At 40.9% G+C, this 18,329-nt stretch overlaps 1 protein-coding gene across 1 annotated transcript in view; it reads left to right on the plus strand.

Moving 5' to 3' along the window:
* Positions 1 to 18,329, plus strand: part of LOC126480945 (alpha-tocopherol transfer protein-like) — an 87,246-nt gene that overhangs the window by 26,079 nt on the left and 42,838 nt on the right. The window contains exons 2-3 of the mRNA XM_050104364.1: positions 3,026 to 3,169; positions 5,166 to 5,325. Of these exons, the coding sequence (XP_049960321.1) occupies positions 3,031 to 3,169; positions 5,166 to 5,325 (299 nt within the window). The 5' untranslated portion in view covers positions 3,026 to 3,030. The remainder of the gene's footprint in view (positions 1 to 3,025; positions 3,170 to 5,165; positions 5,326 to 18,329) is intronic.

The following is an 18,329-nucleotide window of genomic DNA, read 5'->3' on the forward strand; positions in this document are numbered from 1 at the left end:
CCTTAAAACTAAAATAAATATGTAATAAAAAGAAGCTCAAGCCTATTTAACTTCGTGACCACGAATCCTGATGTTAAGTTTCTCGTTGTTCCCATTTCCACTACTTCTTATTATCTTCGTCTTTCTTCGATTTACTCTCAATCCAAACTCTGTACCCATTAGACCGTTCATTCAGTTCAGCAGATGGTGTAATTCTTCTTCACTTTCACGCAGGATAGCAATGTCATCAGCGAATCGTATCATTCACCTTGAATTTTAATTCCACTCCTGAACCTTTCTTTTATTTCCATCATTCCTTCCTCGATGTACAGATTGAACGATAGAGGTGAAAGGCTACATCCTTGTCTTACATACTTTTTAATACGAGCACTACGTTCTTGGTCGTATGCTCTTATTATTCCCTCTTGGATGTCGTACATATTGTATACCACCCGTCTCTCCCTATAGCTTACCCCTACATTTTTCAGGATTTCGAACATCTCGCACTATTTTACATTAAGTCTTGCTTCCATTGTCAACCGCAACGTCAGAATTGCCTCTCTCGTGCTTCTATTTTTCCTAAAGCCAAACTTATCTTCATCTACCGGCTCCTCAATTTTCTCTTTCATTTGTCTGTATGTTATTCTTTTAAGCAGATTGGATGCATGAGCTGTTAAGCTGATTGTGCGATAATTCGCCGGCCGCGGTGACCATGCGGTTCTAGGCGCTCAGTCCGGAACCGCGCGACTGCTACCGTCGCAGGTTCGAATCCTGCCTCGGGCACGGATGTGTGTGATGTCCATAGGTTAGGTTTATGTAGCTCTAAGTTCTATGGGACTGATGACCTCAGATGTTAAGTCCCATAGTGCTCAGAGTCATTTGAACCATTTTTTGCGATAATTCTCGCGTTTATCAGTTCTTGTCGTCTTCGGAATTGTGTGGATGATTTTTTTCCGAAAATCAGAAGGTACGTCGCCACACTCACAGATTCTACACACCAAAGTGAATAGTCGTTTTGTTGTCACTTCCTCCAATGATTTTAGATCTTCTGATGAAATGTTATTTATCCCTTCAGCCTTATTTGACCTTAAGTCCTCCAAAGATTTTTAAATTCTGTTCTAATACTGGATCCCCTGTCTCTTCTAAATCGACACCTGTTTCTTCATCTATCACATCAGACAAATCTTCCCCCTCATATAGGCTTTGAGCGTATTCTTTCCACCTATCCGCTCTCTCCTCTGCATTTAAAAGTGGAATTTCCGTTGTACTCGTAATGTTACCACCCTTGCTTTTAATGTAACCGAAGATTGTTTTCACTTTCCTGTATGCTGAGTCTGTGCAACCGACTATCATTTCTTTTCGATGTCTTCTCACTTCTCCTACAGGCGTTTCGTTTTAGCTTCCCTGCACTTTCTATTTATTTCGTTCCTCAGCGACTTGTATTTCTCTATTCCTGAGTTTCACGGAGCGTTTTTCTACTTCCATTTTTCATCAATCAGCTGAAGTATTTCTTCTGTTACCCATTGTTTCTTCCCAGTTACCATCTTTATACCTAATTTTCCTTCCCAACATCTGTGATGGTTCTTTAAAAAGATGTCCATTCCTCTTCAACTGTACTGCCTACTGAGCTATTCCTTACTGCTGTATCTATAACCTTAGAAAACTTCAAGCGTTTCTCGTCATTCCTTAGTACTTCCGTATTCCACTTCTTTGCGTATTGATTCTTCCTGACTAATGTCTTAAACTTCAGCCTATTCTTCATCACTACTATATTGTGATCTGTGTCTATATCTGCTCCTGGGTACGCCTCACAATTCAGTATCTGATTTCGGAATCTCTGTCTGACCATGATGCAATGTAACTGAAATCTTCCCTTATCACCCGGCTTTTTCCGACTATACCTCCTCCTCTTGTGATTCTTGAACAGATTATTCGCTATTAATTGCTGAAACTTATTACGGAACTCATTTAATCTTTCTCCTCGCTCATTCCTTGTCCCAAGCCCATATTTTCCTCTAACCTTTTCTTCTACTCCTTCCCCTACAACTTCATTCCAGTCCCCCATGGCAACTAGATTTTCATCCCCCTTTCAAAATCCTCACACACTTTCTCTATCTCTTCATCTTCAGCTTGCGGCGTCGGCATGTATGCCTGAAATATAGTTGTCGGTGTTGGTTTTCCTTCGATTCTGATAAGAACAACCCTGTCACTGAACTGTTCACAGTAACACACTCTCTGCCCTACCTTCCAATTCATAACGAATTCTATACCCGTTACATCATTTTCTGTTGCTGTTGATATAGCCCTATACTCATCTGACCAGAACTCCTTGTCTTCTTTCCACTTCACTCACTGACCCATACTATATCTAGATTGAGCCTCTGCATTTCCCTTTCCAGATGTTCTAGTTTCCGTACCACGTTCCACCTTCTGACATTCCACGCCCCGACTCGTAGAACGTTATCCTATCGTTGATTATTCAATCTTTTTCTCATGGTAACCTCCCTCTTGGCAGTCCCTTCCCGTAGATCCAAATGGGGGCTATTTCGGAATCTTTTGCCAATGGAGAGATCATCATGACACTTGTTCAATTACAGGTCACACTTCCTGTGGATACACATTACGTGTCTTTAGTGCAGTGGTTTCCATTGCCTTCTGACTTGTAATGGCTATAATTATGAGACTTAACGTAAAGACTGATGTAATGTTGTGCGGTATAACGCCTTAATCACCAACAGAAGTATTTGCACTTATACCCATTACCCTCTGCATATTTAAAAACTTGTTCGTAGGGGATACCGTCATGCAGTATATACTATATGACGTTATTAATCAAATGTATCTGTGACAGAACGCACACACACACTAATCTTGCCACGTGAGGCTCATATTACGTGGATGGTATCTATCAAAAAGTATTAAAATTATCGAAACTCCTTATCCAAATATTCATTTTACACGGAATACATTTACATAAATCTTTATGAGCTATCAACATCATTTTTAGGAGGTCATAAAGATAATGTTATGGTTCTCCTCTCTGTGGCAGGTATGGCGTTCGAGTTCCCGACAGAAGAGCAGAAGGCGCTTGTGCGACAGCAGCTGGGGACGAGCGAGGAAGATATCCGGCAGGCACTCGCCAACATTCGCAACTGGCTGCAAGTACAGCCACACTTGCCCGATGTCATAGGTCAGCATGTGACCGCCACCTCACTGTATTCTGCCGTTATGCTTCCGATTAGCGGTCCACGAAGCTACAGAAATGTGCTACTGAACAGTGAACTTATCACTACATTGCTACCATCACATACAAAAAGTTCTCTGTACTTTGTTGATATTTACAAGAGGCTGGAATCTGAAGAAACAAGTAATGTTTTGTATCCCCAAAACACTGCTTTCTAACCAGCATGGGGACAGTTGTGCACCATTTGTCGAAATTGTCCGGAATACATTATTTCATTTTCAAGTCTTAGTGCCGAAATGTAACAAACCACATATTTTCTGTAACTGGAACGTAACAATCTCCCTATTGACTCTTGATAGCCTTGTGCGATGGCTTCAGAAATATAAAGCTCGATAACCAATGAATGGAGACTCGAGAGCTATAGCCAGTCGTAGTTTTGTTTCCTTGTTCAAAAATGGTTCAAATGGCTCTGAGCACTATGGGACTTAACTTCTGAGGTCATCAGTCCCCTAGAACGTAGAACTACTTAAACCTAACTAACCTAGGGACATCACACACATCCATGCCCGAGGCAGGATTCGAACCTGCGACCGAAGCGGTCGTGCGGTTCCAGACTGTAGCGCCTAGAACCGCTCGCCCACCACGGGCGGCGTTTCGGTGTCATTTGACCTTTGTAAATAAGTTAAAATATGACTCGGTTAGAAATCCCAAAATATTTGTGGCAAACTACCCTTACACCAACTATAACTGAAATGGCGAAGCGTTTTGAACATCCCTTGGGGCATTATTGAAATTTGTACCTCATGTCTGTTTCGAATCTTTCTCTTAATTTTTGTGAGACTATGAGTTGAAACTTCACATTTGTTACAAGTTAAATATTAGAAATTTTTCAAAGTATTAAAAATTTTGCTTTCGAAAGCAAACAAAACGGGCAATTTTTCGTAGTATTTTCATAGCAAATGCGATGCGACACGGAACTGCAGAAAGATCATTTCTAATCAATGTTTACCGCTAATCACTGAAAAAAACCTTTTTTATATTGTTGATCAGTTTTCGACTTAAGGAATGATAAGTTTGAAATAATCAACAAAACGGGAAAAATTCAAACTTTTTCCGTAACCGGAAAAAAAACCCAACTGGTTTAAAGAAAATGAGAAAGACCTCGTAGAGTTAAAGATTTCAGAAAATTCACTTATCGATCGAAAAGCTTAATTAATTACTAGTCAAATCTACACAACTCGGAAGAAGAGAGGAAAAAAAGATCAGAAAGAATGAAGAAATAATACGCCCTTAGAAAAGAACAACGCACAAATAAATGTCTGATCCAGCATACCCAAAAGTGGGGGGAAACAAAAGAAGAAGAAGAAGAAAATTAAGAATAGATCTTTCAGCTGATTTGAGGAATTGTAGTGGCCTAAACCGTTGATTTTTGGAGGAAATTAATTTAAACCTATTTTATTACGCCGTGAGAAGCTAGCTCTGCAGGTAGGACATGCCGCAGTAACGTTGTAACTCCGAATTTTCAACGGCCTATGTCATTTTCATTCAGATGATGTCATTTTCATTCATGATCATGCAATAGACAACTTTATATTTCACTGTCTTCTGAGTAAACAAAATTCAGATACCTTCTCAGTTATGTGATTGGTCCTTAGTTTTCAGTAGTAATTCTGTCAGCAAATATAATGAAACGCTCGATAAAACACCAACTGCGTTGCCAATATTTACCGTTGCGTTGTGGCTTCCCTTCAAGAGGTTGCGCTACTAATAATTTCGAATTCTTTATCTCAAGTTTCCCACCTCTCGTTGTTACTCCTTGCCCACATCTGTGAACCACTTGCCTGAGGTGCGGCTTTACATCACGTCTGATGTTTTCCACAGTTAATTTGTTCATTCATAACGTGGGGTAGCAGTAGAAGTGTTGGAATTGTTGTAGTGATCCATCTGAGTTCTCTGTGTTTTACTGCTTGAGTCACACCGTATTTGTCTCGTTTCGCAACAGATGACGAGCGGCTGGAACGCCTATACATCAGCTGTAAATGCAGGACCGAGAGAGTGAAGCAGATACTGGATGCCACGTACACGCTGAAGAACAAGTTCCCCGAATTCATGCTGAACAGAGACCCGCTAGGGGAAGACATTATCACAGCTCTGAAATGCTGGTAAGTAGAACTCACGAGTGATATCATCCACGCTTTTATCGTTAAAACTTCAGAATGCCACATGTTTTCGCAGAAATTTGCCTCCAATGTATGGTTCACTGAGAAAATTATTAGCTTCACACAGAAATCGCACGTCCAAACCAGTAAATTTTATTATTGATATTCTTATTGTTTGCCACACCTAGAAATGTCTTAACGCGTGTGAACCGTGATTTTAAACTTTCAAAATGTTTTCTTAAAGAATTTACTTTATTTACTAGCGATTCACCAAGAACATTTTATCACACTAGGTGAGCGTGGAAGTAGTTGCCAGGAAGTAACTGATGGAAAATAAAATTACCTTTAACAAATGTGAATTTTATTCCTAACAGCCTTTTCAAAAACAGATTTAAAATTACAATCAGAAAGCACCCTCTAATTATCAAGTTACAATTATTCAGAGGCAGAATAACAATTTTTTTTTTTTTGTACAGTAGGAGCCTTCGGGCTGAGAAGTTCTCGCTCCCTTTCAACACGGCCGTAGTCACGACCGCTCACAACGACCTCTGAAAAACTACACTGGTGCAAATCTGCAACACACCAGATTACTTTAAACTAAAAATTTTAACAACTCACACAAACACATTAATTATGCACCCCGTAAGAGGGGTGGAAATGGTACAAACACTCACACTAAAAAATTATTTGCCACCAAAAGTGCAATTTGATTTTAAAGGTGTCAAGTTTATAAAAATGACTATTTAAATAAAACCCATGAAATTCAGACTTACATAAAGTGTACAACATGCTCTACATTACACATATACCGCCTCGCAAGATGATAGGCAAGATTAAAACATATTTCAGGAATTCGGTCTTTACCTTAATTCTATCAATTCGGTAACACCGAATCCGACAAACATGGCAGAGGCAGCTATTAACGTACGGCAGACCGACAGACAGACACTAACTGCCTAACTGTTGTGTACATAGTTCCGCATAGTCAGCGCGTACACAACTTTCCCAATAGAGCGCGCCCCGCTAAGCACAACAGCGCAGGCGCAGCGCTCGTCCGTCTCCGCTCTACGGGATGGCGCTGCCATAAAGAAGGACCAAATTCTGCTTCCGCCGATCCGCGTATTAATATGTAATACAGCCAATGAGATGGCTGCTAACGTAGAACCTTTTGTCCTCACGGATCACAATCGCGCAGTGATACCTAAACGCGCGAGGTATTATAACGAGTGTACAGACTGTAGTGTCCCCACAGAAAATACCCTCTACCACGCACCAATTAATCATTGTCAATCAAACCATCCACATTCATTCACTTTGGAAAAGTATCTGATCTGATTTTCTCGTAACATATGCGGCGACAGCTAGACGACGCCAAAGTATTTTCTAGCGCTTTTATTCTTTGAAATAACAGAGATGCATATATGCATTGTCCATGGTTGTTACAGTGGTAACTAGGACAGCTTCTGGAGTAGGGATTGAGGGATTGACGTAGTTCTGAGAGATACATATTCTGATTTTCTTCTCGCTAAATCGAGCGAATTAACTTTTGTGCCACTAGCGGTTTGTTTGAATAGAAAGAGAGTGTAAACGGAAAATAATTAAGACGTGGAATCACCGGAGATCTGGACGTGTAATGGAGATGGATTTAATACACAATTTCCTTCATAAATAAGGTTTGTGACTTTTTGTTCCGGAGTGAATGAACTAATGAGTTTTTTTTCTGAACCATTTGATGATCACGTTGGCCCTGTAATTAGTGGGGAAGTTTCAGCTGTGTCGAAGAGAGCATGCAATCACTGAGTCTGTGTTAAATCGTCCAAAAAGGCTTCGTACACATCTGGAATTCGCAGTCTTTCGTAAAAGGAACAAATTGTCCACACGATTGATTCTCCCGACTGAATACAGTGTTTAACAGTAATAATAAATGTAAAGATCTCTTACAGCAAGCCAGCCGCTGATTACCAAGACGAAGGACTCCACCAAAGATCCTATTTGGCTGATTTCACGTAATGAAATATTATAATAAAAACTGCACATAGATAAAGGAGAGAAAGAGAGAGAGCGAATGAAAATAGAGATAATACTAATAATCCTCCATTAGTCTAACTTTTCGCCTGTCTTATCACGGATCAGCCAAGACACGGGAGGCTCTTACATTACTGTATAGATTTCTGTGTGAAGGTGAAAGGGTCTTAAAGGCAACAGATACACGTCTATACAGACATGACATTACACAAAGTTAGCGGCTAGCTGCACTCATCATCTATTCATAGAGGAAGAGACGACAACTTATTATTATCTTGTTAAAAGACCTCCGATTAGTCAGTCTTCATTTGTCTGCACCAGTCTGTACCAGTCTATAGTGAAGTTTCAGTATGCAACTAAGAAGATTATCATATTCCTGTACATAGCCATGAAGATAAATGTATAGACACTTTGTTAAGTATCAGAGATATGTGAGAATAAGATTAACGTACCAAGACCAAAGGAACTTCAGATTGTCAATTGTAAACAGCATCCAGAATCAAGTTACGTAATGTCTATGCTTTTTATTATTTTAATAAATGTGTGTGAAAATTAATCAAGTTCTGTTTAAAGTTGGTCACCGTCAATCTGCTACTCTAAGCGTGCAAGTGGCATTTCTATCGTCTGACCTAACGGCAGAAGATAAACACGCCACGATAAGACCACGAGACATATTGCTGACACTCGCCTACTTCGTTAGACCGAGCGGGGTGGCGCCGTGGTTAGACACTGGACTCGCATTCGGGAGGACGACGGTTCAATCCCGCGTCCGGCCATCCTGATTTAGGTTTTCCGTGATTTCCCTAAATCACTCCAGGCAAATGCCGGGATGGTTCCTCTGAAAGGGCACGGCCGACTTCCTTCCCAATCCTTCCCTAATCCGATGAGACCGATGACCACGCTGTCTGGTCTCCTTCCCCAAACCAACCAACCTACTTCGTTAGAGCGACAAGTCAAATAATCTGATGGCGTGTGTACCGAAGGTCTTACAGTACGCACACCACACTAACAAATGCGGACGAAAGATAGGCGAGCAAGCTGGGGACGAGAGACTGACCAAGAAAACAAGAAGAATTTAACAATTAAATGACACAACATATCTCCAGTCACTTAACATCTAATACGCTGCGATTTGTGGAGAAGATCTGGCGCAGCACCCTCGAAACGCTCTTCCGAACCGTCCGCTGCTAGCCGCTTCGACGGACGCAAGAAGGCGCGCCGATCTCCTGTCTCACGGCGTCGCAACTCGTGCCGGCCAGACCGATGTCGTGGGTTGACTCCTGTTGCTCTCGTGTCGGTCGCGAAGCCACTACGCCTCGCTATACGGCGCGGCCACTGGTCTCACGTGGCCACCTCACATGCGCCGACGCTCCAGGCGGACAAGTCCTCTGGTGTGTCAGTGCGCGACCGACTAACCGATCGATCCAACCACCAATGCCCATTGCTTGAGCAAACTCGAGCAGACTGGCGGCCTAACACATACTAGCACTTCGGACGACAGACAGCCACTGACCGGCCGCACACTCGCCCCCTCGTGCCGGCTTTAATGTTTTATCCAAACGACAGACATACTAGAACTCCGAACGATGGATAGACACTAACTGCCCCACACTGACCCGGTTGACCAACTGGCCAGACTCGCCAAGACTGACAGACTGCCCCCAGACTCACTCCGACTGACCGATACAGACTGACAGACTGCCCCTTGGCTCCAACTAAGTTCTTGGTGAGCTTACAGCGGCCCTTAAATACACGTGAACAGCAACCTTTTCCCCTTTCCCACCAGAGGTAGGCGCACAAGCTGCGATAGCCACAGCAGCGCCACCGACAGAAACGGAGGTCGACTGCTTTACTCTACGTGCTACGGCGCGCTCTTCAAAACAGCAAATTTTACTACGGCTCAGTGTGATAGAACGAACGGTCGAGTCCGCAGACCACACAGTTTTATTTTACGTCATGCGTAGTTAATTACTGACGGTGGAAATCTAAAACAGGGTTAAATGCCTTTCTACACTTCAGAATTAAGGGCCATGTTTTCCTTATGTCTGTGGTAATTGCAAAGTTACAGTATCTATTTCATCCAGACTTTGTGGGCATTAACACGGTAACGCTTTCTCGTATTCAAAGATTCATTAGTATATATTTCAAGTGTTTTTCAAATTACACTGTATTTTTAACTGTACAACCGTCACAAAAGGGTACAGAGGAGGTCCGAAGAATAGAGCGTACATGTGTGTACAAAAGTACTAGTAAAAATTGTTTCTACTGTGCTAGACTGCTAGTGCCTTCGGCTACCGATGGTTGGCACATGAGAATCTTAGCTGGTCAGCCTTAGATTCTAATACAGATAGGAAAACTTGTGGTGGAACAGGGTACTTGACCTTCACCTGGGATTTTGAGGTGCAAAAAAATTTTGCTAAGCAGTTATAATGGTTCAGACCACTACATTGTAATATCAGCTTTCAAAACATTGCACCATATCATTATTTAATCACCTAACTTCGTATTTGTATTGAAAAATTTGAGAAATGTTTGTTTTCTCCGTTATGCCACATTGGTGGGGCAAAAAGGGGAATAATATTTCACATACAAAAAATGGATGTTAATGAAAATCCTAGAAAATTATACATATTTCACATTCGTAAAGTAGTTGTAATCGGAATATAAATAAGAAACGTTTATACCTAAAATGAAGTGTATTCGTGGATAGCCCCTTCCACACTGTCGACCCACATACATTAATTTGGAGCCAACTGCAGCATTCATTGCCATCTTCTAATACAGCGCTATCATTGGGTAAATTCGGCTGCTTTATTTTTGAGGATGTTTTGGAGTTTGGACCATTTTTCTCGGTGATTTTCAATCCAGTTGTAGTTTTATGTTTTTGCCATAATTTTATACTTATACATGTCTCATTCCACTAATTCAAGGTGACTTTATGCAGACTTCGGACTATGTGGTTAGGTTTCCTATTCTGTTTTTTCCTTCCTCTGTCTTAATTGACTCCGTGTTGTAAGGAGAAGAGATCAAAGTAGCTGTTTTTTATCTGTTTTTTGAGATACATTTGATTTTCTATGCTACGTATGGATATGTACTCGGGACTGGAAACATGGGAACTACATTTTGGACACGTCGCTACTTTACAAGGAGGTATCTTCGGTGAGTGTGGTGTAAGAGTGGTCCTTTGTGATGTACATTGCAGTCCTGCTGTGCAGTTTGTTTGTCAATATCAGCTGTTATTGATGATAGGAAATCTTCAGTTCTAAAGACATTCTGGTCAACAGATTACATTCCTGGTTTTCGAAAGCCATTAACAGCATGTAACATCGTTGAGAACTGCAAATATGCATTGGCATGCAAGGATTTGAGCTCAGCCCTTTACTAATTGTATCCCTCTAATATTTGCTAAAGGGTTTCGGGTAGGCTACATGCAATGCATGAAGGCCACGAGAGGTGCATGGTATCAAACAGAAAAGTATAAACCCATTATCCCTTGTTAGATCAGTTCCAAAATTTTGTATGAGCTGAATGTCTGTCTAGACCGATGTGAACTCGATTTTTGTTTACTCACCCCTGTGAACGATACAAAGTTTGCACCATTCTCCAAAGACATTCTGATCATCCAGCCTGATTCGCAAACCGCTGATATTGCACCAGCTACGAGAGCAGTTCGAAACTAATGTCTCATCCGTTTCCCGGGGAAGGTTAACAGTGGAATGACGTATATACCAGATGCGGAAAGCAAATTTCCACTGTCACAGTATCTTCTCTTTCAGGAAAGGTGAGAGTTCCTACTTGATTTTAGAGTTTACTGGTATTCTCATCTCATCACATTTATATATTGTGTCCCCAGTAAGCCTGTATTCATCGACTACATCACCGAGCAAGTCAAACAATTTATTAACTGCTGTTTTATTAAAGCCCATAGCTCGAGCCACTGAAGCAGCTTGCGGCTTCCGTAAACTGTTTGAGGCCACCTAAAAAGTCCTCTTGCTCACTCTACTCCTGGTTTTCTATCGTTGGTAAATGGATACAGCAAATTGTTACCATCAGCTATTTCGTAGGCTAATTCTCAGTGTTCAATAGTTGATAACCCCAATAATACAGCTTCCATTTCAGTCAAATATCGGATTTATTCGGCCCCTTGCTGTTCTGTAAACACATAATTCAAATGACCCACCGGTTTTTTAACACGTCAGTCTTTGTCTCCACTTTTCTTCCTTGACATGACGCTCTAAAGTCTTTGGGGAGAGATGAACTGAGCTGCCGCTTTCTTATAACTCACTCTTCCAGTTAGTACAGCTTCTACAGCCTCTTGCGTGGATATGGTAGATCAAATTTACCTGTTATTTTTTTCTTTTACAGACTCGCAGCATCCAGTAGAGAAAACTGGAAGTCTTGAGTATACAAAATCTAAAAAAACGAAGACAGACTTAACTCGGATCATGGGTAGCAGTGGGGAGTAATGGGGCATTAGCTGATTCTGCCTACCCCATTCCGCTACAAGACCACACTTTCCAATTACGTAACATTTATTGACTAACGTGAGAGATAATTAACATTTAAAAGACGAGAAAATTAAGCAAAGAATGCAATCAAAATAGCGGTAACGGTTTAGGTTAACTGCTAAAAGATACAGACTGACAGATATTGAACTGTGAGGGTCACTCCAAAAGAAATGCACGCTATTTTCGTAAAAATAAAGTTTTCATTCCGTATGTGTGAAAGTTTTAAAGTGTGTAGATACACCCTTCCTGCTTTTTTTCAAACTTAGTTCAACCTGTTCCCGTGAGTGGCGCCGTCACTGGATGTCTTGAAGATGGCTCCTACACTTGACGTTCGGAGAAGCAACGAGCTGTCATAGAATTCCTGTACTGTGAAAACAAGACAGTGGGAAACACCAAGAGATTGTAAAAGGTGTATGGAGATGCTGCTGTCGATCGCACTACAGTTAGTCGGTGGGCAAGCAGGTTACTTGATGAAAGCTGGCATGGTAATACTGTGGATTGTACTCGCAGCGGCAGGCCTCGTACTGCACACACTCCAGACAATGTGCAGAGAGTTAACGAATTGGCGACTGCTGACAGACGCATCATAGTGAACGAATTGTCACGGTACGCTGGGATAGGGGAAGGAGGTGTTTGCAGAATATTGAAAGTGTTGGTGTTAAAAAAGATTTGTGCCAGGTGGGTTCCCAGGAGCTTGACAGTGGCTCACAAAGAAACAAGAAAAACGGTATGAAGCCAACTTTTGAAACAATATGAGAATGGCGAAGATAAATTTCTTGGAAGAATTGTGACAGGTGACGAAACATGGCTTCATCATTCTTCACCAGAGACGAAGAGGCAATCACTGGAGTGGCATCACGCAAGAAAAAAATATTCAAAACCACACCTTCTGCTGGAAAAGTTATGGCTACGGTGTTTTACGATTCCGAGGGACTCTAGCTTGTGGACATCATGTCAAGTGGAACCACCATAATTCTGATGCATATGTGACGACACTGAAGAAACTTTAAGCTCGGCTGAGTCGTGTTCGACCACACTGGCATAAGCAGGATGTTTTGCTGTTGCACGACAATGCACAACCACATGTCAGTCAAAAAACCATGGAAGCTATCACAAAACTCGGATGGACAACACTGAAACACCCGCCTTACAGTCCTGACCTGGCTCCATGTGACTATCATCTCTTTGGGAAACTGAATGACTCTTCGTGAATCAAGGTTTGGAGATGATGACTTCCTTGTGCACGCTGCCAAACAGAGGATCCAACCGGTTGGTCCAAAATTTTACCGTGCGGGTATACAGGCGCTGGTTCCAAGATGGCGTAAGGCAGTTGAGAGAGATGGAAATTATGTGGAGAAATGAAAATATTGTTTCTAAAGGATGTATCTACACACTGTAAAACATGTAAATAAAAGATGGATTTAAAAAAAAAATTGTGTGAATTTCATTTGGAGTGACCCTCGTATATGGAAAAAATGAACGTAAATTAGTTAGAAACTATGTCATGAACACGTTATTCAACATGTGAACGTCACTATAGAGATTTGGATTTAGGTTATGACATGTTCGATATACCTGTCAGCATTGTCGTTGATGTGGCGCAGACGAATAACGAAATTCACCAAGACCCGCTAAAGTGTCGGAGCTTCGATGCCGTCGATGGCCCCCTCAGCAATGGTTTTGGGGTTATTGTTGTACGCCTTGTCTTTAATGCAGATCCACAAAAGGGAGTCGCATGTGTTCAGATCCGGAGAATATGGTGGCCAATCGAGGCCCATGCCAGAGTGCTCCTCCAGGGCATAAACACTTCCAGGGATCGAGCTCCGTCTTGCATGAACTCCATCTTGCCGAAATCAGGGTCATTTTGGATAATAGAGCTGAAATCATCTTAAAAGACCTTCACGTACCGTTCGGTAGTCACCGTGCCATCAAAGGAACATCGCACCGATTATTCCGTCACTACATATTGCACACCACACAGGCACCTGTTGAGAGTGACGAGATTTCTTGACCGTAAAATGCTGATTCTCAGTCCCCGAAATTTTGCTTATTGACGAACCCACCCACATGAAAGTGGGCTCCGTCCGCTAAACCAAACCATACAGCGCATAGTAATTCCAATAATGTGCTGTTTGAACGCTCTTACGCAAACTGTAGTAGTAGTAGTAGTTTTATTCATCCATAGATTTCTTCTTACAAGGATATAGGATATGTCAAAGTATTTACAAGTTTAGTCATCATTATCATCATCATCATCATCATCATCATTTAAGACTGATTATGCCTTTCAGCGTTCAGTCTGGAGCATAGAACCCTTATAAAATTCCTCCATGATCCCCTATTCAGTGCTAACATTGGTGCCTCTTCTGATGTTAAACCTATTACTTCAAAATCATTCTTAACCGAATCCAGGTACCTTCTCCTTGGTCTGCCTCGACTCCTCCTACCCTCACTGCTGAACCCATGAGTCTCTAGGGTAACCTTGCTTGTCCCATGCCTGTAACATGACCCCACCATCTAAGCCTCTTCGCCCTGACTGCTACATCTATAGAGTTCATTCCCAGTTTTTCTTTGATTTCCTCATTGTGGACACCCTCATGCCATTGTTCCCATCTACTAGTACCTGCAATCATCCTAGCTACTTTCATATCCGTAACCTCAACCTTGTTGATAAGGTAACCTGAATCCACCCAGCTTTCGCTCCCATACAACAAAGTTGGACGATAGATTGAACGGTGTACAGATAACTTAGTCTTGGTACTGACTTACTTCTTGCAGAAGAGAGTAGATAGTAGCTGAGCGCTCACGGCATTAGCTTTGCTACACCTCGCTTCTAGTTCTTTCACTATGTTGCCATGCTGTGAGAATATGCATCCTAAGTACTTGAAACCGTCCATCTGTTCTAACTTTGTTCCTCCTATTTGGCACTCAATCCGTTTATATTTCTTTCCCACTGACATTACTTTCGTTTTGGAGATGCTAATCTTCATACCATAGTCCTTACATTTCTGATCTAGCTCTGAAATATTACTTTGCAAACTTTCAACCGAATCTGCCATCACAACTAAGTCATCCACAAATGCAAGACTGCTTATTTTGTGCTCACATATCTTAATCTCACCGAGACAGTCTATTGTTTTCAACATATGATCCATAAATAATATGAACAACAGTGGAGACAGGTTGCAGCCTTGTCATACTCCTGAAACTACTCTGAACCATGAACTCAATTTACCGTCAACTCTAACTGCTGCCTGACTATCCATGTAAAGACCTTTAATTGCTTGCAAAAGTTTGCCTCCTATTCCATAATCTCGTAGAACAGACAATAACTTCCACCTAGGAACCCGGTCATATGCCTTTTCTAGATCTATGAAGCATAGATACAATTCCCTGTTCCGCTCACAACACTTCTCCATTATTTGCCGTAAGCTAAAGATCTGGTCCTGACAACCTCTAAGAGGCCTAAACCCACACTGATTTTCATCCAATTGGTCCTCAACTAATACTCGCACTTTCCTTTCAACAATACCTGAGAAGATTTCACCCACAACGCTGATGAAAGAGATACCTCTGTAGTTGTTACAATCTTTTCTGTTTCCATGTTTAAAGACTGGTGTGATTACTGCTTTTGTCCAGTCTGATGGAACCTGTCCCAACTCCCAGACCATTTCAATTATCCTGTGTAGCCATTTAAGACCTGACATTCCACTGTATTTGATGAGTTCCGACTTAATTTCATCCACCCCAGCTGCTTTATTGCACTGCAATCTATTGACCATTTTCTCCACTTCCTCAAATGTGATCCTACTTCCATCATCATTCCTACCCCATTGTACCTCGAAATCCGAAACATTACTGATCGTATTCTCACCTACATTGAGCAACTCTTCAAAATATTCCCCCCATCTGCCCTAGGTATCCACAGGATTCACCAGCAGTTTTCCTGACCTGTCCAAAATATTTGTCATTTCCTTCTTACCTCCCTTTCGAAGACTGCTAATTACACTCCAGAATGGTTTTCTAGCAACTTAACCCATAGTCTCCAACCTGTTTGCAAAGTCTTCCCAAGATTTCTTCTTGGTTGCTGCAATTATCTGTTTGGCTTTGTTTCTTTCTTCAACATAACTTTCTCTGTCTACCTGAGTTCTAGTATGTAGCCATTTTTGGTACGCCTTCTTTTTCCTTTTACAGGCTGCCTTGACTGTGTCATTCCACCAAGCAGTTTGCTTCATCCTACTTTTACATACTACTGTTCCAAGACATTCTTTAGCCACTTCTAGTACTGAGTCCCTGTACCTTGTCCATTCCCTTTCCAGTGACTGTAATTGACTACATTCAACTAACTGGTACCTTTCTGAGATCGCTGTTATGTACTTGTGCCTGATTTCCTTATCCTTAAGTTTCTCCACTCTTATCCTCCTACATATGGACCAGACCTCCTGCAATTTCGGCCTCACAATCCCAATTTCACTGCAGATTAAATAATGATCAGCGTCATCAAAGAATCCCCTGAATACACGTGTGTTCCTCACAGCCTTCCTGAATTCCTGATCTGTTATTATATAGTCAATGACAGATCTGGTTCCCCTGCCTTCCCAAATATACTGGTGAATGTTCTTATGGTTAAAAAAGGAGTTTGTGATTACTAAGCCCATTCTGGCACAGAAATCCAAGAGTTGTTTACCGTTCCTGTTGGTCTCCATATCCTCTCCAAATTTACCCATACCCTTTTCAATACCCTTCTGTTCGATTTCCAATCCTGGCATTAAAATCCCCCATGAGCAGAACACTGTCCTTGTCCTTTACTCTAACAACTACATCAGTGAGTGCCTCATAAAAACTATCCATCTTATGTCGATCTGTCCCTTCACAATGCGAATATACTGACACAATCCTAATTTTCTTGCTATTTTAGACCCATTTAAAATAAGTTAATTCGTATACACATAGATTTACAAACTTCTAGTTACGGGCAATGGTTAGATTTATTCCTGATATGCGAAACATTTTTTACAAATAACTTATTAAGTAATGTAACGCCACATTGTTCACTCGTATCTCACTATCAGTCACTGCACACGCTATACACACGTTGTTTAATAACACTTCACTCACCACACACACACACACACACACACACAGACACACACACACACACACACACACACACACACACACACACTGGTGATCTCTGGGCCATTTTATCTACCACAACTTCCTATTTGCTATCCTGAAAAACTGAGTCTACATCCCTCTACAATGAGTGAGATGTTGAGCTCAGAAAGTGGTGTTAGTATTGTACAATGCATAGCTTGGGGTAAGTCTTTCTAGAAAAGGAAAAAAAGAAAAAAACATAGTGTGAATGTTGAATGTTTTATTATCATTATTTATTTGTATAACATTTTTTTTGCCAAACCCCTACTCTGTTTTATCTAATTAATCCTTCAATGTATAAAATGTATTGAGCAACAGGTACTTATTAGCCGCCTTTTTAAATAAGAGTAGTTTTGGAATTTCTTTAATGTTTTTTTCATAATTTATTGTACAGTTTTATTCCTTGGTAGAAAATGCTATTTTGAGTTTTATATTTACTTTTTCTCGGCAAATGTAAGTTGAGTCTAGCTCTTGTTCGATGGTCATGGATAGAACTGTTTGTACAGTAATTACCAATGTTATTTTTGATGTGTACAACTGGCCAGTAAATGTATTCACATGGAGCAGTTAAATCCCCAGTGATTTCAAGAGATCTTTACAATGAGCTCGACTACCAGTTTTGGTTATGATTCTTATGGCTCTTTTCTGGAGTTAGAAAACTGAGTTTATATTATGTGCATTTGTTCCCCAAAAAAGAATGTCATAGTTAAGAAGTGAGTGTATATAATGAATAGTATGTAACTAAAAGGCACTGCATGTTACATACTCATGATAGGATTCGAAGGGCACAACATACTGATGACATTCTGTTTGCAAGTACCTTTGTGTGTTCACACCACTTCAACTGAGAATCAGTATTCATTCCTAAAAAAATTGTATTTGTTACATAGTTTATACAGGTGCCACCTACATTTAATTTAACGTTGTAATTTTCTCTCCTCAAACTGAAATTCATTGCAGTGGTTTTCTTTATGTTCAATGTCACTTTACTGCTTATTGAACAGTTGTAAACTTCCTTCAGAACTTCATCTCATGTCTATGCAAGGAGTTCTCTTGTTTTCTCAGTCACTATAATATTGCTGTCATTAGCGAGTAGTATTTTTTCACCTTCAGTAACGCTACTGGGAAAATCATTGATGTTTATCATTAATAGTATTGTTCCTGATATGCTACCTCGCAGAACCCCTACATTAATGTATTTCGGTCCTCATAAGTGTGTTACTAAATGTTTGGATCTATTTGAAGTATATGTTATGTCTACTCTTCGTACCCTATCTGCTAGGTATGATCGAAACCAATCATTAGCTACCCCTCTTA

The sequence above is a fragment of the Schistocerca serialis genome, chromosome 5 (genome assembly GCF_023864345.2).
Source record: "Schistocerca serialis cubense isolate TAMUIC-IGC-003099 chromosome 5, iqSchSeri2.2, whole genome shotgun sequence".
Lineage (NCBI taxonomy): Eukaryota > Metazoa > Arthropoda > Insecta > Orthoptera > Acrididae > Schistocerca > Schistocerca serialis.